Source organism: Trichomycterus rosablanca, chromosome 11 (assembly GCF_030014385.1).
Source record: "Trichomycterus rosablanca isolate fTriRos1 chromosome 11, fTriRos1.hap1, whole genome shotgun sequence".
Classification (NCBI taxonomy): Eukaryota; Metazoa; Chordata; class Actinopteri; order Siluriformes; family Trichomycteridae; genus Trichomycterus; species Trichomycterus rosablanca.
Window position 1 is genome coordinate 33091374 of NC_085998.1, and position 22824 is coordinate 33114197.

At 38.5% G+C, this 22824-nt stretch overlaps 1 protein-coding gene across 2 annotated transcripts in view; it reads left to right on the forward strand.

Annotated features, from left to right (window-relative positions):
* Positions 1–22824, forward strand: part of mtss1la (MTSS I-BAR domain containing 2a) — a 35152-nt gene that overhangs the window by 1753 nt on the left and 10575 nt on the right. For both annotated transcript variants that reach the window (XM_063004213.1, XM_063004215.1), the window contains exons 2-5: positions 7114–7175; positions 7423–7496; positions 20698–20782; positions 21086–21177. In XM_063004213.1, the coding sequence (XP_062860283.1) occupies positions 7114–7175; positions 7423–7496; positions 20698–20782; positions 21086–21177 (313 nt within the window). The remainder of the gene's footprint in view (positions 1–7113; positions 7176–7422; positions 7497–20697; positions 20783–21085; positions 21178–22824) is intronic.

The following is a 22824-nucleotide window of genomic DNA, read 5'->3' on the forward strand; positions in this document are numbered from 1 at the left end:
CAATTTACATCTGAGGGAATTTGAGAGATGAGTGAATAGTAGGTTTAGGTACATGTGGGTGATATTGTAATAGTGCGCTAGAATATATACCTGGATTGTTTTTCTGTATTGTTTGCCCACTGCTTTATTGTGGTCTTGTCCACAAAGCTTCAGTAGAAGTTGACATTGGGATTTATATTGTGTAGAGGAAAGATGTATACAAGTATGATAGATTTTTGTCTTATTACTCAAGAGTACAGTCTGTAATGAAAACATTCAATCAGGAGATCCTTATGTTTTATTTTGCATTGGAATTGTTACAGTGGAATAGTGTTGTTTAAATTGCATGTTAAAATCAGGCACATGCCAATTTGAATCTAAAGAAATTCAAATTGGCTACATGAATTCATACTAAAAGCATCTCTAGGTGCAAAAATTACCTTTGTTACCTTGTTGATTTGATGTTCTATTACTTTTAGTTTCATTTATACCAATGAGATGAAGCATTAGCAAATCTATTGATTATTGGACAGTCTGTTGTGACTTAAATTGCCACATAAAAGTAAAGTTGTTGGTCTATATTGTTTAGTATAGCATCAAAAGATACGCTATATGGCCAAAAGTTTGTGGACACATAACCATGAACTTGGTTGACATATTTTAAAACAATGAGCATCAATATTCAAATTGATCCTATTTGTAGCTATATTAGCCTCCAGTCTTTTGGAAAAGCTTTTAAACGATTTTAGAAAATATCTTTTGTGAGATTAGGCAATGCCTGGCTCACAGTTGATGATCCAATTCATCCATATTTCATCGTGTTGAAATCAGGGCTCTATGCAGGCCACTGCAGTTGCTTCAGAGACAAACCCGTCAGACCATGTTTTTTTGGACTTTGTGCTCAAGGGTCCAGTCTTGCTGATACAGAGAACTGCCTTTCCCAAACTGTTTCCACAAAATTGAAAACATAAATTTAGTTTTTTATTAGTTGATTTCCTAGTTAGTGTTGTATGAAGCTAAAAACACCTGAACTCAGTTATCAGTACTTCTTTTCATTTTTTTTACATTATAAAAATGACAAAAAAGTTTACTTTGTCTAAAATGAAGGTGTCTGTTAACAGATTGTTGCGAGTTTGTATTAAATGTCAAGAATTAACAAATACATAAGTAAAAATAGACTATACTGTCAGAGGTAAAAATAACTGTCCACTTGTTTAACTTACTTGTGGTTTGTGTTTGTTTTGTGGTGTTATTGGACTTGGTCAGAGGTCAGTCAGATCAAAATAGAATTAGTGCATCAGTTTTACCAATGATGACAATACGTGGTGATCAGAGGCTCCAAACAGAATGTTTAATAGCAATAGCACGTAGGCGAGTATATTTTAGGTACGAACCAGTATTACTTTGAAATGTTCCTCAAATCTGTGATGAGAGGAAGCCATGGGGGTGGTGTAGTGTATTGAGAGCTTCAGGTTATGGAAAGCTTATAAAAACAGCACTCAAAAGCGCAGACAGCTGCATTTTCCCCCCACTCTCCTCCTACTATCCAATTACATACTCAATACGTTATATTTAGTCATCCCTCCCACATGCCTGACTCTCCTGAGCACTTTTCAACTCTTCCAGTCTTTTGAAATGGTTTTCCCCAGAGCTTGGATCTGTCAGCGTACAGTAGTTTGCAACTTTTTGAAAGAAACTGCCAAGTCACTGCTTGGAGGAGAGTGAACCAACTGTGATCCATGGCTGCGGTTTCTGTACTGTAGATTATTTTTTCTGCTTGCAGAAAATATAGTATATAGAATATAGTAATGACTTTCTTAAACCTGATGGTGGTCCTGGCTCAGGTCCTGTTTTGCGTTTTTTTTACATGTGGCACATGAGTTTCCTGAGAGAAGCGGAGGAAAATTGTGGTGTTTTAAGTGATGCACAATATGTTGAATGCTGTTTCCTCTTTAGGAAGAGGAGTAACCAGTAGGAGATGTTGCCAGCTTCCTCCCCAGACTTATTGTGGTTATGACTGGTATAACATCCTGTCCTTGAAAAGGTTTGTGTTTAAGGCAAACAGTCACATTGCGGGGCCTCGGCCAAAACCCACCGCAGTCATTGCCAATCACGTCTGTATCTAGACGTCTGATATGCCGACAGCACCGCTGGGGTTTCAAGCCCTGGATTCCAACGGTAGTGGGTTAGCATAATTTACTGCTGTGCCACCTAAGCATCCTAAACTGATACTATTTTGTTACTTGCCTGTTGAATGACAGGGATGGTTAAATGTCACAGCAGATAATGCTATAATTGTACAGATAATTGCTCTGGGAAACTTGTTGGCTAATAGCCGCCAGGATGAATTCAAAGTGACTTCACTTGGCTAAAATGTACACTACATAGTGAAGAGAAGCAATAACTATCTAAAGCACAGGAATGCAATTAGGGAAGGAATTTGGCATTTGGACTATGTTAGAAAGACCAAGACAATTCATAAGCAATTGTACATTTAGTTGTGCTAGTATGTATAATATATAATAATATTATATAATAATATATGAGTAAACATATTACTCTGTGTGTTGTGTGTTTAGCTACATTTCTATTAAATACAGTATTTTTCAGGTACATTAAGTAATATTGTAATTATTATTAGCTAGCACACAGCAATAATAAATACTTTTGCCAACTATGTATAAACGTGAAACATGTGCTCTTCAGGACGTCAACACAGCACAACAGTTATTATCAATTAGCTGAGAATTTACAAGGTTTAACAAATTCTGAACACTAAATTCCAACTGGTTTCTCCAATAAATGTTGTTCACTCCAGAAATGGTCTTATTTCTTAAAACCTTTTTAAATAACTGCAGTTTTCCCCACAGGAACCTGGTGTGAGCACGTCTTTAAACTGCCTCAGACTGGCTTAGCATGGCAGGAAGTCTAATTACCCACCTGTGGCTATGCGAAAGGACATGGCACAAGAGGCAGAGTGTGTCTGATTCAAGACATTCTCACACCAAACACAGAGGACTGCCCTAATTAGTATATGGCAGAGAAAAAATAAAGAAATCCTTACAAAGAAATCTTTACAGTATATGGTCAAAAGTGTTTGGACACCTGGACATAGGCTTGTTGAACAGCCCGGATGTTTTCAGTTGGATTGATGTGGAGATGAGGACTCTGTGCAGGACACCAGTTTTTGTACATCAAACGTCACACCCTGTTTATGTATAATTGATTTTGCAGTTGCCGAGCACTTTATTAGGTACACCTATGTGGAATGAACATTCATTGATTATTTTATAAGCTGCACCTACTGTTCAGATGAACTTTATGGACATAGATTTACTGGGTGTAGCCTATCTGGTGCTCTGTACACGTCACCCCCTGTACCCCATCAATCAACGTGACCTCAATGTCAATGCTGGAAAGAGAGTAGTGCTGCAACAAAAGATGTCAATGATTAACTGGTTAACCGATAACCTACAAATAAATCTTTGTTTGATCAATTTATTCATTCATTCGTTCATAATTAATTTATATTATTTTAATAATAAATTATGGGACTATTAGGCAAAAATATGTTGATCTAAATTGAATATAGTAATTTGCTGAATTATTGACTTAGGGTATTTTTGTTTTGTTGTTTTTCCTGCCACTGGTTTCCTAACATCTCCTATAAATAATTTAATAGGTGAGTTGGGTACCCTAATTGCCCATAGGTATAAGTTGTGTAATTGGTACGTTTGGGATGTGTATAAAGTGCTTGTGCTGGTTGTTTTCCTGGCCTTGTGCCTAGTGTTTTTTTCTGGTGCTTTTCAGACCCAGCACAACCCTGTTTAGGATAAATGAATGAAAGGTTCGGATTTTCTTTATCCTACACTGTGAATAATTAATCGGCATAAGCTGGTAGTTTATTGGAAGACGTGTGTTGAGATGAGATCAGTCCAGATGCTGCAGATTCATGCTTTCTAAACCAACCTTTTCTTTTATTATGTAGCAAGTTTTGGCAGGGAACCAGACGATGCCTCTGCGCTTGTTGTTTGTTTGCAATGACCGTAACTGTATATGTATTTGTCAATTATAATGACTTCGACCAAGATGAGATCACATTTTCTGAGTAATTAATACACCCCCAAAAACCCTAAACAAACAAAAAAGAACAACATGTAATTCCCAAGGGCTTGTGAGCTTTTTGTAATGATTGCTTGTCTTCTACATTCACGTCTCCTACTTCACACCCTTTTAAAGCATGGATTAGCTTTGGAAAAACACAAAAAGTGTTTAGTTATGCTCCCAGATGTGTCCACTGCTAAAAAGCACACACATTTTATTTTATGATTTGCTACCATAAATAACTTTATTTCCTGTCTTTTTGGGAGTAACGTGTATGATCATTTATCTACTTAGCTCAACCAGTCTGCTACGGATCCTACAACAATACAAGAAAGTGTCTTTTGTGTATAGTTTCAACAAGGAACTGGGTGTGTTGAGCTTGTTTCCTTTTTCGTCGCCTGCAGGACAGAGATCTTATAAAATCTGCTGAAGATGTGCCACAATGTTCATGGCCAATAGAGAATTATTTCATTTATTTCTTGAATTAGTCACAATTCTCTGTGCCAGCCAGTTTTTTTACTTCTCATGTAAAAAACTTAATTAAAAACATATGTTTACTAACAGACGTGTTAAAACAAACCGCATTTCTAGAAAAAATTGAGGCATTTTGTAAAATGCAGTAAAACAGAAGTCTTGTGATTTGTCATCCTTTTATTTAACCTCCAAAAGTACAAACGTTTCTGGTAATACAAACAATTTTTTTTATTTGACTCCAGCAACACACACAAATTGTTGAGACGGAGGAACTGGGTATCTGTTTTTTCTGAAGACAAGCTGAAACATGGACTCAGTTGAACACAGCACATGTTTCAGCTCTTTCAGTCCATCTCAGATAAGCTTGTGCCCAAAAAAACTGATGTTTCACTTTTTTTTTATGTAATAGTAATTTTAGGATGCAGAAGTAAACTGTGTTACATTTACATTTTCAGCATTTAGCAGACGCTTTTATCCAAAAAAACTTACACAATGAGCAATTGAGGGTTAAGGGCCTTGCTCAGGGACCCAACAGTGGCAACTTGGTGGTGGCGGGGCTTGAACCGGCAACCTTCTGTTTACTAGTCCAGTACCTTAACCACTGAGCTTTCACTGGCCCTTAAGTTAAGTGTTAAGTGACAACGGTTTTCTGAAGTACTTCCAATCACATGTGGTTATACTTATCACTGTAGCATGGCTTTTTAGAAAACGCAAGTGTGTTTCTGCACACTGACTACAAACCAGCCACACACACACACACACACACACACATAAATGCACAGGTAACACACACTTAGGCATACACATAGGCATAGACCCTGAATTTGCACACTCTCTCATACCCATACAAACCGCCCCACCCCACACACACACACGTAGACAGAGTGAATACACACAAACACACACATGTCGTCTCTCTCATACACATGCCCTTACACATATAAGACATTGTCTTGACAGCAGCATGCGCCTCTCCAAAATACCAGTATAAGCCTCTGCATAAATAGTACCTTCACATATATGCAAATCACCCCTGACAGATACTGGTTTTTGCACTTTTTGTTGGTAACAGTCTGGATGGCATGTAGAATCTGACATCCACAAGATAAAATGTGTACTCATCTGACCACAGAACACATTTACACTCTTTTGGTCCATCTCAGATGACTTTGGGCTCAGTGAACTTGTCTGTGCAAAGTTAATATATAGCATTCTCCTTGCGGTAGGCTGTGTTAAGTGACAATGACTTCTCAAAGTACTCTAATACCCATGGGGCTATGTCCATCACAATACCATGACAGTTTCTTAAACAATACTGCATAAGAGCTCGATGGGCTCATGCACATTCAGCAGTGGTTTTCACTCTTGACATTAAAGAACTGAGATTTCCCCTGACTCCCTGAATCTTTTCATTATATTATACACTGTAGATGGTAAAAGATCTAAATTCTTTGCAATCTTTTGCTGAGAAATTGTCTTTCAACTGGCTGACAATTCTCTCAGTTTGGCAAGTCTTTAGTGGACTATGTCTTAATAACCTCACCTGTTACCAGTTTAACTGCTAATTATGGAAACTCCCAGAATAACGTTGCATGTATAATTCATTATTTGAACTCTGTCCCAATTGTTTTTGATTGTGTTACAAGCTTCACATTTGATTGTTTATTTTTACAAAATACCTTTAGATTTGCCAATAAAAACACTGAAAATGTTTTTTTTGTACTTTTATCAGTTGAACTTTTAAAAGTTTAAGCAGTTAAACAAATTTATTATGTTATTATTTTAATAAAGTGTCCAAACTTTTTTTTTTTTTTAGAAATTGAGTTTGTATTTGTCTCTAGATGGATAGGTAGATACTTTATTGATCCCAAAGGAAATTAAAGATTTTTTCTTTAATTTATTTTTCATGAGGGAATTGTCAGTCAGTTCAAAGATGAAAATAATTCTATTTTGACTTCCATCTGGGATCTTAGTCACACCCACAGTGGTTAAGAACCACTGCTTTACACAAGTATTATTTTTAGATCACGATTACTAAAGATATTGTTTCTGGGAAATGCCAGTAATATCTATTTTACCAGCACTGCCACTGTTCAGATGTTTAATCGGTAACTGTCTGTTCTCATCTTCTTGTTCTCTCTGTCTCAAGAGCATCTGCTGAGAAAGCCAGATCTGTTTTTCATTGGAGTCATAAAAGTGTCGTTCATTGCCTGCGGGGTCGGAGTTAAAAAGTATTATGGGAATTATTGGAAAATCTCAAAAAAAAATTTTAAGCAGCTTGGTTTTACTGTGATTTTGGGTGATTGACAGTCTTGGGGACACCGCTTCAAGCTTCAGTCACTTCAGCTGTATGAGATTTGTGTAGAATGTTACGAGTGAAGGTCTGTTTATGCCTGACTAAACATCTGTTCCTCATCTGAGGTGTTTTTATCTTTGTTATTGGGATGAAAGATGAAGTGTGTGCATAAAGGGTGTAAACCTGTGTACATAAAAAGAATTGTGTATGATGGTTTGATGTCTGTGGTGATTCTAACATAATTGTTGTTCTTTCTGTAGAATTCATACCCAGTGTGGGAGGACTTCAGTGCTAAGGCCACTAAGCTACACTCCCAACTTAGGTGAGTAAACTTTGTGGAGGACTTTTTAAAATATCCTTTTAATTTAGCATTATCTTGTAAGATATTACATCTACTATTGTAATGCATAGACATAAAAGGTTGTCTCAAGACCACCATTTACACTCTAATACCATGAATTATTTTGAAGTATATGGTATAGAATTATATATAAAAATATAGAAGTTTTATTTAGTGATTTATAGACTGTAACAAAACAGAACTGGTACATATTTTTGTCACACTTTAGGACCACAGTACTGGCGACAGCTGCTTTCCTGGATGCCTTTCAGAAGGTGGCGGACATGGCGACAAACACAAGAGGTACAGAAGACAAACCTAAAATTATCAATCATAACATCCGCCCCAGTCTCCCCTCTAGTGTTGGCACCTTCATAGCAACGTTCACTCAATTTTTTCCTCGTTCACTCAGTTTTGCTTTTAGTTTCTGTTTCCCCATCTTGTCTATGCCCCTGCTCTTAGTACCTGAGCTGTTGTTTAAGTGTGTGTGTTGCCCTGCAATAGCTTGTCATCCTGTCTTGTGAGAAGTGTTTCCAGATGGGTCCTGACCCATTGCCACACTGGTGATGATAAAGGGGTTCATAAATATGATGGTAAAGGCTGGACTTTTTATAATACTTACTGGAAACATGATCTTTATTATTTGTATTTTATATGGGCCAATTTTAATAGGCAAGCTCATGCTTTAAATGGATGACCTAAAGATGATGACCTCAAAGCTTTACTCAGAAAAAATCTGACCTTGGAGGTAGTTTCAATAGCCTAAATGGTTAACCCAGAAAATATGGAAAGCATAGCTTTTTAGCTTTGGTCTGTATACAGATAACTTTTTAACAGATTATTAGAAGTGATGTCACAGCTGGGATGCAGATTCTGGAAATGTGGCCCAGTTTACGCTTTAAATCCACTGGGGCTAACATGCTCCATCCTGCTTTTGAGTTCATTTCTAAAAATGATCAGCAGCTTGAGAAGCAGTGGATAAAATTCTGCAGATGTATTTGGTTCAAAGTATGTGGACACCCAAACTAACTATTGGGTTCAGGTGTTGTAGCCACACCCATCGCTAACATTGTAAAAGAACAATTCCATTAAATAAACAATCATTAGCTATTTCCTGTTCCAGCATGACTGTTTCCTCCCGTTGTTCTGCACAAAGCCCTGACCTCAACCCCAATAAACATGTCTGGGATGATTGAAAAGCCAGGCCTTCTTGTCAAACATCAGTGCCTGAACACACAAATACTATTTTGACTAAATAGACACACATTTTCCAAAACAATGCAGTAACTTCCCACAACAGTAAAGTCTGTTACAGCCACAAGGGAGGTAAAACTTTATATTAATATCAATGGTTTTAAAATAGGATGTCACTCATGGTCAGGTGTCCACATACTGTTGCTGATTTCCTGTTTCTCTTTCACTCAGCCCTTTTGTTAAATGAGCAAAAATGATTTTTGCTTTGCTTGTCTTTGCTTGCCCCTAGTTTGTGCCCTCCCCAAAGTAATTACCAGACATTGATGAATCAGTTCAGTTGTATTTGTCCTTAGGGAATGGTATACTCAACAGTGTGAATCTAATACATTGAGTGCCTTCACTGATTTTGGTGAGTGTTTGTCATTATAGCCTTTTTACTTATGATCTAAAATGGGCCACTGAAAGTCAGTCTAGTTGAGTAGGCACTCTTTACATGGTGATAGATAGAAAACCACAGAATGTAAATTGATAAGGGAATTCTGTTTTCCCTTGTTTTTATCACTATTAACAAACCCCTTTTCATTCATTTGTGCGCCGGACAGAATTTGCTTGTATGTATGTATGCGGTGGCCTGATTTTAATCTTTATCATAGAAACAGAAGATGATGTTTTCTCTGCTGTCTGCCATTAGAAATTGAGTTGCTAATCCCTGGTGTTATGTGTTAGCAATCAGTCCTTTCTGAAACAGGGGTGGGATGAAAGCGGGCAGCATTGGAGAGTTCACTAAAACACTGCCATCAGGCCAGAGCTTGCTTTTTACAGCTCCCCAGTGACACACATTCAGTATCTGAATTAATCATGCTCTTACTAATCGCACTTTTGAGTTAGTCACTTTGGAACTCACTGTGCTGACACATAATGAGTGGAAGGTGGTTTTTAGAATCTGAATCTGAATCTTTATTTGTCAAGTACCAGATGTACAAGGGATTTCTCTTGGTGCATCCAATAAAATGAAAATACTATATATAGAATAGACAGTACACAATGTACATGAATGTGTGATGGGTGGCAAATTAGAAAACACCTTAATAAATGGTTGGCGGAACTGGTGCAGATACTTTCCAGACAGGCCTAATTGACCTCAGCTATGTGTAAAGATGACAAAAGAGTGGTGCAAAAACCATAAATACTGGTGTACTTAGATGTGGACATGGTTATTACGGTCAGATAAACTGCCATCCACCTTGTTTTTTAACATCTGGATGAATGCATGTGTGGTGTAAATCAGAAAGAACATTACAGACCCTAATATTTTACATCTACAATGAAGTGTGCCATTGCTTTGTTATGCTCAAATTATATAACTTTTTATTTGTCCTACATTATTTCTGAAGATCTCTTTGTGCTGTGTATAAACGCTCGAGGATTTGACTTCGTATTGTGAAAAGCGTTTAAAGTCCGGGTTAAAATCCTCCCTTTCAGTGTTATTACAATTGACCATTCCCACATGTAATGACACATATAATGCTTGCTTGTTCCATAAGTAAGCTCTGGTATAGCACCAGCTATGGCATTGGAACAATAATCAAAGCAGAACTCTGACAGTTTCTGTTAAGCAAAACATGGAGGCCGAAATTTGCATCCCACATTCACTTCCCTGATGTTGGGCATCACACACTGGGAAATGTCTCAGCTAGGGCGATTCCACTTTTTAATTTTGAATTTGACCTTAACACCAATGCATCCCTAGTCTAGTTTATATATACACACAATCATTTGTTCTGACAGCTAGTAAAATAATAAACAGGGATTAGAGCTGAAAGTTAAGTGGATTTTTAAAAATCAATTTAAATAGGTATGGAGCAGGGCAGATGGTCACTGAAAAAGCAGATGATGTGACGTTAAATGAGATAAATTGATGAAAAATGATTTATTGTGACATGACTACGCATTGACTACTTTTACAAAATGATTTTTTGGTCATTGTCCAATATTAAGTGTATAAATTGTATCTCTACATACAGACAACATTGGCTATAGGTTGTGTCTGAGGGAAGGGGGGTGGCTGAGGCCCCGCCATGGATTGGTGTCTTGTCTGAAGTGACACAGTGGTGTAACACAATAGCACACCACTGCAGAATGTTCACACTTGCGTATGTGAATCTCAGCAGAGCCACTGACCTGGCTGGGCGTCCATACTAACCTAACACTGGCAGGTGATAAAAGTGGCTGCAGACTGGACAGTGTCAGAGGGAGCGTGTGGTGATCCGGCTTTCCTTGATCAGATTGGGAGTTGTGCAGGAAAATTAAAAAAATAAATAAATTAGTTCATTGAATGGAAGGCTATGCAAGAAGTAAACAAAAAGGTTGTCTGAACTCTTTAACATGTTTGTAAGGGTCAATCCTGACCGTGATGTAGCTTTACTCATTCTAAAAGTGACACATACTTCAATGGTGTGTTCAAAACCACCCCAGACAACTAAATTCGAGAAACTTGCTGTCTGGTTGGAACTGATCAACTGGCAAACCAGGATCTGTATACTTGAGTGTTATATGTTTATAACGCTCTACACATACAAGTGTTATGTGTTTATGTGACTGTGGCTTAGCTAGGACTAAATGTAAACAACCAGATATACTGAATTTTATAACTTAGCCTTCCATTCCTTGTCTGTCCTCTCTTCTGTCTGGTAAACCGCTGAGCTCCCTGGCATGTCTCTCTGAGCGTTTTGAGCATGACGCGATGGTCAGTGTTTATGGAGCAGATGTGGGAATGCAGACTATTAGAGCATGAGCAAGGCAGCCATTGATCTCTCCGTCTGCCTTGTGTTTGGGAGCCTGAACTCTAAGAATAGCAACATTTGTTTGCATTTCCAAGATGGGTTCAAGTTTCAGGTGGTTATTTCCTCAAAACAGCTTTGTACTGAAAGTGCATTGTTTCTTCTGTGCTGTGTGAAAGCACTTGTAGACCATTGTGTTAGTAAAGCATGGATGGAGAGCAGGCTCTCATTGTGAGAAACATTGTGATGTTGTTTTATGATCTTTAGATCTTAGACTAAAAGAGTGAATATGTATTCTTGTGTGCTTGTATTCTCGGTGGTAATGAGTTTGGGAGGGAGTGTTTGACCTCACTAGGTTGACAGGAGTGTTTGTTATCAGGTACACTGGGGCGTGTGTGTGTCTTCTGTGTTTGTCCTCTGACTTTGCTTGATGTCTTCGTGTGTGTGTGTGTGTGTGTGCGTGTGGCATTGTAGTGTGATCTTGCAGTAGAAAGGTGGAAGTAATCCTCTGTACCTTCCTCTGAAAAACAGGCTTTATGACTGAGCATTTGTGTGTTTGTAAGTGCTTGTAAGTGTGTCAGTGGGGCACAGAGTGCTGCTAATCTTCAGTGCTGCTTCGGACTAGCAGATGGCATGTATCCGTAATGGCCATCTGGAGCGTAGGGCACAAGTGAGAGTTGCCACTGGAAATTACCATCAGATTCACACCTAGAACGATCCACTCAGTTTCGTCATATAGTTACAATACATTACAACACTTGAAAGCATAAACTGCATGACAATTTGAAAAGTTACTTTGCTACATTAGCTAAATTTCATTTAGACGCCCTAAATGTCATGCCATATATTCAAATCTCTTGTTTACGGTATATCATTTCAAAAATATATCATTTCAAAAGTGCTGACTAACGAGCTCCCCATTCCATACCATAGCTTATTAAACTTATCATGCCAGCTAATGTACACAATAACTATGTTTGTAGCTTCAGTCTTGATCCCAATCCAGATACTTACCAGCTATTATGGGATTTTGTGAAATCTGTGTTAGAGCAATGGCTAACAATTCTAGCTGGTAAAACAAATCCAAAATAATTATATATAGAAGTTATATTGCACTACATAATGTGTAAAAGCCATTTCTTTAAATGTAGTTCAGATGTATTGGCGAAGAAACTATGTTGTATTTAGCTCACCTCACCTGATGCGCCTCTAAAACAAACAAGTTGCAAAATTACACTACATGGCTGGAAGCTTGTGAACACCCCTCCTAATTATAACTATGGAGTTCAGGAGATCCAGCAACACCCATTGCTAACAAGTGTATAAAATAAATTATATGCTTCCAACTATAAGGTCCTTTCTTGAGTGCCACTGACTGTGCCACTGTGTACAAAAGGAGGTCCAGGCCTTCTTGTCTAGCATCAGTGTCTGACTTCACGAGTGCTATTTTCATTAAACACAAACTTACCAAGACACACTTAATTAATCTTGTGAAAAGACCTCCCAAAACTTTATGTTATTGTCCTTGGTTTTGGAATTGTTTGTGCAACACACAATTCCACTCATGTCCAAGTGTCCCCATACTTTGGACCATACAGGGTATCTAATAGCAGGCCATGACATAGACACCTCAGCATAATAAGCACGCTGTTTTCTCCTAATTTGCTTTGCATTGTGAACAGGAAACTTTAGAGGGAAAACAGAACATCGGTTTTGGCACTGTTTGGATGAAACAATTTTTTAAGGATGAAGTAGTTGGACAAAATAAAAGAACCACCACATAAAAAGACCACTACTGTAATAAATTGTTACAATATGTTATTGAGGACCAAATCATCCTTTTCCTTCAGAACACTTTTAATCCTTCGCTAATGCCATACAAGTCATACAGGTCCTGAAAGTTAAGTGTTGGGCTGGAGTTATTCTTTAACAGACCATGTTAGCATGTAGTCTAGTGCTCAGGGGTCTTGGTTATTTGCTCCTTAAGCCAAGTAATGTTTCTTTGTGTATTAACCTTACATACAAAAGGTTTCTGAAAAGCTTGTGCTGTAAATTTTTGTTGAGATTGTGTCATAGAGGTATTTTTAAATTTTAGAGTTATTTTTTTGTAATTGTATTTTTTGTAGTATTCGGGACATTTAGCATCTCAACTATTCTGTAAAGTATATGTACCCTGTTATGTCCATGTTTGCTAATATTGTCTGTCCATGTTTGACTTGTTTGACAAAACATAATCATATTTCCGATGAACCTCTGATCTCTGTTAGTTGCATCATGTTACTTTAAAATCACCCACATCAAAGATCTTTTTACTGAGCGCCTTTTAAACTCAACCACATTTTTCATGATGTGTTTTTAGAATTGTATTATAACATTTAAATTAGAGATGCATGAGTACCGATACTGGTATCGGGTATTTGCCCGATACCGCGCTCATTAACTTGTACTCGTACTCGCAAACGAGGCTCCGATACTAAACATCCGATACCGTGTGCCTAGTGCACGTTGCTGCGTTATGCCTAGTTCACACTACACGACTTTTGCCCTGATTTCCACTCGGCGACTGGTCGGCGCTAGATTTGCCGGCTCGGGAGCAACTCGGCGTTCGCTCGGCGATCAAAACTCGCTCGGCGACCGGATCGAGTTTTCTAGCACGTCAGATATCTGTGTGCTATGTCGAACAGCCAATGAGAACGCAGGATACGGTGTGAAGGGAAACGCAGGAGAGGAGTGTAAACAGGTGGGACAGGGGAATAATATAGTTTATATCAGAATACACCGGCACACACACGTTTTACAGTATTTCTGACCTGATCGTTCTCTACAAAACATAACAACAAAACACCAACATTGCAAAAATATTTATTAACCTCCAACTCACTACAGAACAATCCATGCTATTCGTGTTGCCAAATCCACTCAAATTCATTTATTTTTCCTCCTTGATTTCATCACGTCAGCGCACAAACACTTTGATCACTCGCTACTTGTTGACGTGCATTTTTGGACGTGGTATCATTAAACTTCTCGTCACTTCTCACGTGTGTTTTTGTTAAAAAAAAAACGGTATTCTAAATAGGTATTGGTATCGGTATCGGTATCGGCAAGTACAAAAATACATGTACTCGTACTCGGTTGGGAAAAAATGGTATTGATGCATCCCTAATTTAAATATTGTCTTTTTTTCCCTCTTTATCAAAATGGTACTTTATTATGGTGCATTTTTGCATTGTGAATACCATTACATGCCTTGAATCTAATTTTGTAACATTTGTAAAAGATTGTAAACTGGTGGCATGTTACAGGTTATTTTTATAGTTGTATGATCGACGACTCTCTTGAAATTGCTTGCGAACATCAGCTGAAGTTGATCTGTCTACAGTTAAAGGGATACAATAAAGGAACCAACGACCCCCCAACAACCAGCAGTATAATGTCTGTTTGACTACCCCCATCTTTGCACATGTGTTTTTGTCTTAAGAACCTAACACAAAACACATCTGGACAGTGACTAAAGGAGTACAGAGTATTTTTAGCAGCAGTGCTTGATCCCCAAGGCAGGAAGTCTCAGAGTAAACACTCTTTACACAGACACCCCTTAAATTTTCTCCTGCTTACAGACAGTCGTAAGTAATTTATAAGAGGCAGACCATGTGATTCCAGTCAGCTCTGGTCTCTCTCCCTCCCCTGTTCTAATTTTTGATAACTTAGTGTCACTGTTAATTAGAATGTGTGAAACCTTTAACAATCTCAATACGAAGCTTTGTTTACACCACTAGACTTGGGTGTTAAATCTGTATGTAGACTTCTGCAGGGCCAGTTGGCTATTAGGGGCCCAATGGAGGGATGAACAGTAATGCTCTCGTGGATTTTCAGTTTCTGGTTCCATATGTTAATATGTTATGGGTGTAAAATGGCATTTGCTTGAACTTTGACAGATTCTGAAATAGAGTGGCTTTTAGGGCCTTCTAGATATCTGAGCAGGGGAAGAAATTGAAAGGACAGCCCAACCCTATTGTGTAGGTAACCATTCTGCAACACCCTCAGACATAATAGCAGGATACACTCACTTCACACCACTAATGATAACAAATGTGAGAAAACACCAGTGTTACACTTTAAATCACACTGTTTTAATGTGAAGGTGTTTTGAACTATGCACCATGATGGTGAGTGTGTGTGGATCTGTGCAGTTAGAAGGTGAGTCAGACATGATGAGCTATGGAGAGACTAAACTGAGTCGTTACACAAAGAATGTAGTTTGACTCCTTCACACTGATGTGCTGTTGCAGTGCCAGGCATTGATTTGCTCCTCTGCGGGCCGTGGATAGAAACCATGGAGACTGCAGGCTTCCACATTCAGCCCCAGAACGCCTGGAAACCTCGACTGCACCTGTGCACATACACTCCTCTGAGACAGAAAATCATCGCCGGAATAACAGACAGAGAATCAGAAAATAATAAATAAAAAAATAAATCTTGAATGGCAGATATTCATTGTATGGATTAGGTGCATTATGTGCAAAGTTCATGCTTTCAGAATTGTCGTTTGGGTACTTTGTAACATGTCGTCAGTCCAGATAAAGTATTATTACACAGTTTGGTACATTTGAAAATAAAGTGTGGAGGCAGTGGACAACTCTTTATTACACAATATGGCCATTCAAAAACATGAATATAAATTTAGACCCTCTTTGCAGCTATAACAGCCTCTTCTGAAATGGCTTTGCACAAAACTGTCTTTAGGAATTCAACCCTATTCTGTTAAAATAAGATTTGAGTGATCAGGCATGAAGCAAGAAAACCCTAAATATAAATAGAATAGAAAAAATAAATTTTAACTGGCAGCATTAATTAAACATGGACTTTTTTGTTGGTGAATGGTTAACCGATAAACCCTTAACATTTTTAGATCCAACAATTTGTACAGACAGACATAAAAACAGATGTCCAGAAGCCTCCTCTTTAAAATGCAGACGCTTGAGGTTTGTAACGTTAAGGTAGCTTCAGTGGTGTTTATTTGAGCTTTTCCATCTGCATTCTGCATAAGCAAGTTTACATAAGTAAAAAAGTCTTGAGTACTAGAGCAGTAGCATTTATATGAGTTCTCCCTCTGGGTTGACCTTGGCCCCTCACCCTGCTGTAGCCTGACTTAAATGACTTCCCCAGGAATGGGCAGGTGCCTGAGCAAGCTGCAGGCTGCAGGAACAGAGTGTCTTGAGCTGTCGTAAAGCTGTAGGACTTGCGGGCATCCGTTCAGGGCGGTAGGCCAGGGGGATACTGGATGCAGGAAGAGTCTGAACATTTTCAGGATGGAGCTGTCAGCTGATCTCTCAAGGGAGGACAAGGGAAAGGGAAACTGGCAGGTGTGTAGAAGTGTGTGTCTTTGCTTATGTGTGTGTGGTTATAGTTCACTGTGAATTAGGGATGGTCTGTTTTTGAAATAAAAAGATTGACCTCTTTACGTTGATCTAAACTTTATTAGAGAAAAAAAGAAATAAAATACAAGAACGTACATCATGTTCTGGTAAATTACTTAAAGGCAGTCTAACATTTGCTTTTTCCCCTAATATGGTCAATTCAGCAAATGAACAGTAAGTATATTTTAGAATTTAAAAAGTGCGTTGTCTGTAAAGGATATGTGAACTTTTTTATTTTTGCTTAGAAATGTAACAAAGCCAAGGGTGTCTACATTTAGCATTAAACTGCATGTATATATATATATTTATAAATGCTAGTCTGACACTAGACACCTACAAAGATCAGCATTTTGTCTTGCTCGTATGTCTGAGTTCGTTGGGGGCTGTAATGGGTGTGGGTCATTTTTTCCCCATATTGTTTCCTGAACACCAGCCGACTGACCTTTCAGCTTTCCTTCCTCTCACTGTCACCTGAATTGTAAGAGTATTTGTCCCACCAAGCGAAACAAAGGACAAAATAGATTAACATTGTGTATCAAGCATGACGCATTATAACTGACTGTTATATCTTTAAAAATGTTTTGAACTCCTTTACTTCTGCTGAATGAGTTGGCATTGTGCCATGTTAAGAGCTTTGTCCTTCTGCATTGCCATTTTTGCTGGCAGGGGGGGTAGCGAGGCACAGATCAATAATGTGTCATTTTTTTACATTGACAATCATCTGCACCTCATTAAAGCATTAATTTGCTTCAGGTGGAAGTATGTATCAAGGTGTTTCCCAGCTCAAGCAGGGCTTCACCTCGAACTCTACCTATGAGGTGCAACCCGCTTCATTACAGTTTGTGAAAATTCCAAGAGTTAAGCAGTTTCTGACAGTCAGAAACCAGCCTGTTTGGAACTAACAACTTCATTTATTTACATGTTTAATGTGAACATTAACTAAAGCTTTATTGTTTTTGTAAGCAAATCAGTATCACTTTGATCCAACCTTTGTTTGATGTACTTTTGTTTGATGTTAGCGTGCTTTTGTGTTGTAGCATATACTGAACCATACAATATGGAAAACATTGTTACTATAGATCAGGGTGAATGCTTTGTACTTGGGGAGTGTTCCATTGTGAGGGTAACATTTTGGTTGTAATTGTAGTTTGAAGAGCTTTGTTTTAGCTACACAGCGTGGTCAGGGTGTATTCAACTTAACATGCTTTTATAGCTCTGCAGCAGGACAGATTAAGTCCGACCTTTCCCATTCTGTACTGCAATAATGGTATTTAGGAAACCGACCGAACAGGAAAGGCAGACTCAACGGTGAAGAATAGAGGGATATCCCTTTACCAGGTTCCCTCCTTTTCCCTTTGGACCTGTTTGGGGAGAGAAAGAAAGGGAAAACAGGAGGGGCTGGCAACACTTTTCCCCTGACACCATACAATAGATACACTTAACCAAGCCACCCTTACCTTCACCTTCAAAACAGTTTACTTCTACGTGTGAAATGGACTTCAAACATAGACAATTGCATGTGCACACAGATTAAATTTTTATTAACAAAATCACAGAAGCAGAGCATTATGATTATGAAGTCGGTTTAATAGTGCGCAGTTTGCCTCTGTAGGTTTAGGCAATATGACCGTAATTTTGTATTATGGTATTATTCACTGTCCAGTCATGGACAAAAACATATTGCTCTATATTAATATTATTATGATTTTTTAATTTTTTTTTAATTTTTAGTAATGTATTGTTATTAAAATATTATTGCCGGCATGGTAGCTCAGTGGGTAGCACTGCCGCCTCACAGCAAGAGGGTCTTGTGTTTGATCCCCAGGTGGGGTGGTCCAGGTCCTTTCTGTGTGGAGTTGCATGTTCTTCTCGTGTCTGCGTGGGTTTCCCCCGGGAGCTCCGGTTTCCTCCCACAGTACAAAGACATGCAAGTGAGGTGAATTGGAGATACAACATTGCTTGACGTTAAACTTTAACTAATAAATCTTGACCTGATCTTGTCATGAATGTAACCAAAGTGTGTAAAACATGACGTTAAAATCCTACATGAATTTATAAATAATAATAATATTAAAATATCATTACTATTAACAATTGTTTTATTAATTTCAATAAAATGGGGCGCTCAGGTGGCTCACTACCACTGGAATCCAGGGTTTGAATCCCCAGCGGTGCTACTGGTCGCGCCTACATACAGACATGTTTGGCTATGTCTCATCCAAAGGGTGAGAATGCTTGAGGGGATTCTCTATAACTTCTGCTATTACGAACTTTGCTGGATGATTGATGGCGCCTGCAGATGCGAGATTGGTGCGTGACTGTTTGTGCATGACAGGGTCTCCATATGGGCCCGCCTCGTGCAGGTGAAAAAGAAGAGGTCGCCTATTGCACGTGTCGGAGGCACCTTGTGTTAGTCACGGCCTGTCTTGGTCAGAAGTGAAAATCTGCAGCAGGAAAGGTAGCGTGGGAGGGATATAAAAAAAAAGTCATTAAAACTATTAAAGATAATGTTAAATAAATCATGTAGATATGTAAGTAAACCACATTTTGATTTATACTTATATTTGTTCCAGAAACGTGGTCCACAGTGTTGTCCTTGCTCACTTGTGTGGTCTTCTGGCCTTGATAGCATTAGCAATGCTGTAAGTCTTATCAGACTAAAGGAATTCTGTGCTCAAGCCAAATGTGAGAGGGCTCAGTTTAGGTAATCATTTTGTTTTAGTTTTCTAATTTCTTGTTATTTGTCAAAACACATTTTGTGTTATGTGCCAAAACTCATGTGTGTGTATATGCGCTGATGGGAGCGTCCATTATCTTATATTATATTTTCCCCATATTTCTTTCTAATTAATTTCAATCCCTAATTGTAGTTCTCTTGCTGCTTTTACCTCCCCTTCACTGACCAAGAGGAGTTTAGGCTTGTCCTGCTCTGTTCGCCACTTGTGCAGTCACCAGCTGCATCTTTTTACATGCCAATGGCTGAAACTCACAGAGAGCCATACTGCATATGGAGACACATGTTATGAACATGTTATGAACTCTGCAAATACTCCACCACTATTGCAGAGGTTGTAATTGTACAGCACTAATAAAGTCACAGAAATGCCTGTTTGGTGTTGATAGCACTGCCTGAGATTCAAACCTCTCAGTGGTGGTGGGCTAGAGCATTAGACCGCTGCACCACCCAACAAAACAGTATTTATTTTTCTGTCTAATATTAGCATCAGTATTCACTATTGTTAGCTCGCTAAGTCACATGATATTTGTGACTAAGCTTATTGGTTGTAATTGTGTTACTAGTGGAGCCATGCATTACTGTGGGTTTGGACGTGTTCAGACGGTTCTCAACGGGTTACAGCGAAACTAATTTAGTGGGTTACAGGTACAAGTGGCCCGTCAAAGAGCCAGCTCATATAATTTTTCATTTTCATGTTTTATCACCTTATTCTGGTCGGGGTTGTGGTGGGTCTGGCTTCTTCAGAATCAGGACAGGATGCTAATCCATCGTGGGGCCTCGGCGAGAGTACTGCTGTGAATTTAAGCCTTGGATCACATCAGTAGCGGGCTAGCACAATTTACCGCTGGGTTAGAATAAAGTAAATCTCTAAGGAGAAACAAAGCTCTCTAGTTTCCAAGAACAAAGCACCTAGTGAATCTAAGATGGCAGCGGCAGGAATAGTACATTGTACCAGTGAACAAACTAATAAAATAAATTGGGGCTAACACCTAACACCATGCAACATGATAACATGAACTTAAAGATGATTCCTTATCCCGATGTTTATGGGTTTCGCATACTTGAGCCTGCAACTTAAAAAAATGATTACCTTATATTATTTTTAATATAGTATATTTTATTGACAGTCTGCTTATATGTAAGTGTGACAAATATTGCAAAACTTATGACCTAAAAATTGCTGACTGCACCTTTAAATCTGTGTCATTAACAAAATGTTTTGCAATGTTTTAACCTTGTATGATCTTTAGAAGCTCAGGTTGGGTTGAGTGTTCTTCTAATACTATGCTTTTATATCTACCTCTCTTGTTGTGGTCCTGTATTCTGTGGTTGCTGCTTATTTGTTTAACGTTAAGTCTGGCCTGTTTTTCTAGGTGCTACAAGGGACATCGGCTCAGCGCTGACCCGAATGTGCATGCGCCACCGCAGCATTGAGGCCAAACTGCGACACTTCACCAAGTGAGTAACCGATCCAATCATGTCCTTATTACTTTCATCCTTACCTCCCCTTCAATTAAGCACAAGAGGAAAAAAATTGCCGACCAAAGCCAGGCATTGATTTCCCACCGTCCAGAAGCCCTGACACTCCCATCGATCAATCCAGTGCTTAAGGGGTCTGATGGGTTATTTTTGCAGCGAGTGAATTTACACCCACATTAGTGAGAGAGGTCTGATAAATGCTGGCCATGCTTTTATATTTGCACATATTGCTCTTGTATTGTTTTGTTGATGATATTATGCTCTCTGTTCCACCACTTTCAGTGCTCTTATGGAAAAACTGGTTACACCACTTCAGGACAAAATAGAGGAGTGGAAAAAGACTGCTGCCCTTTTAGATAAAGACCATGCCAAAGGTATGTCTGATATTTGCTGAGGTTTGTTATTCAAATGTTCACATTGTTAAAGGAATAATATTCAAATATCTGAAAGCACGGAAGTTTTAATATTTATTTATTGCTTCAGCCGTAAAAATAATGTAAATATTTTAAACTGACTCAAACTTACAACAACATTTATGGTATTTAGCAGACGCTTTACTAAATTGACCTAGAATTGTGACCCAATGCAGTCGAAGCAATTGAGGGTCAGGGGCCTTGCTCAAGGACCCAACAGTGGCAGTAGTGTGGCTTGAACAGGGGGCGATCTGATACTAGTACATTACTACCCATGCATGTTCTCCCCGTGTCTGCATGGGTTTCCTCCAGGCGGCTCTGGTTTCCTCCCACAGTCCGAAGACATGCAAGTGAGGTGAATTGCAGACACTAAATTGTCCACAACTGTGTGTTTGATATAATCTTAAAAAGTGATGAATTTTGTGTAATGAGTAACTACCGTTCCTGCCATGAATGTAACCAAAAGTGTAAAACATGACGTTAAAATCCTAATAAACAAACAAACAAGTAACTTTTAAATACATAATTTCTTGAGTAAAAGAAAATTATTACAACTGCTTTTGCTGAAGCATAAATCTTATCCACTGTAATGCTGGGATATAGCCAATCCTGTCTGTGTAGACACCTGGTGGGCTGATAATAGCAGTAATAGACTATATATAGACTATCTTATATTGTTTTAATACAATAATTGCTATTACTGCTTACTTTTTACTTTTTGCCACTCTACCAACCTCTGAAAATCTTATTTCAATACCAGATTGATTAAATCAACACTTAAATGTGTATGTCTGGATATTTGTTTATCTACAAAGCGGATTCCAAAAAAGTTGGGACACTAAACAAATTGTGAATAAAAACTGAATGTAATGATGAGGAGATAGTAAATGTCAATATTTTATTCGTAATAGAACATAGATGACAGATCAAAAGTTTAATCTGAGTAAATGTAACATTTTAAAGGAAAAATATGTTGATTCAAAATTTCACAGTGTCAACAAATCCCAAAACAGTTGGGACAAGTAGCAATAAGTGGCTGGAAAAAGGAAATTGAGCATATAACGAACAGCTGGAAGACCAATTAACACTAATTAGGTCAATTGACAACATGATTGGGTATAAAAAGAGCTTCTCAGAGTGTCAGTGTCTCTCAGAAGCCAAGATGGTAAGAGGATCACCAATTCCACCATTGTTGCGCAAAAAGATAGTGCAGCAATACCAGAATGGTGTTACCCAGCGTAAAATAGCAAAGACTTTTAAGTTATCATCATCAACCGTGCATAACATCATCAAAAGATTCAGAGAATCTGGAACAATCGCTGTGCGTAAGGGTCAAGGCCGTAAAACTCTACTGGATGCTCGTGATCTCCGGGCCCTTAAACGTCACTGCACCTCAAACAGGAATGCCACTGTCAAGGAAATAACAGAATGGGCTCAGGAATACTTCCAGAAAGCATTGTCAGTGAACACAATCCACCGTGCCATCCGCCGTTGCCAGCTGAAACTCTACAGTGCAAAGAGGAAGCCATTTCTAAGCAAGCTCCACAAGCTCAGACGTTTGCACTGGGCCAGGGGTTATTTAAAATGGAGTGTGGCAAAATGGAAGAC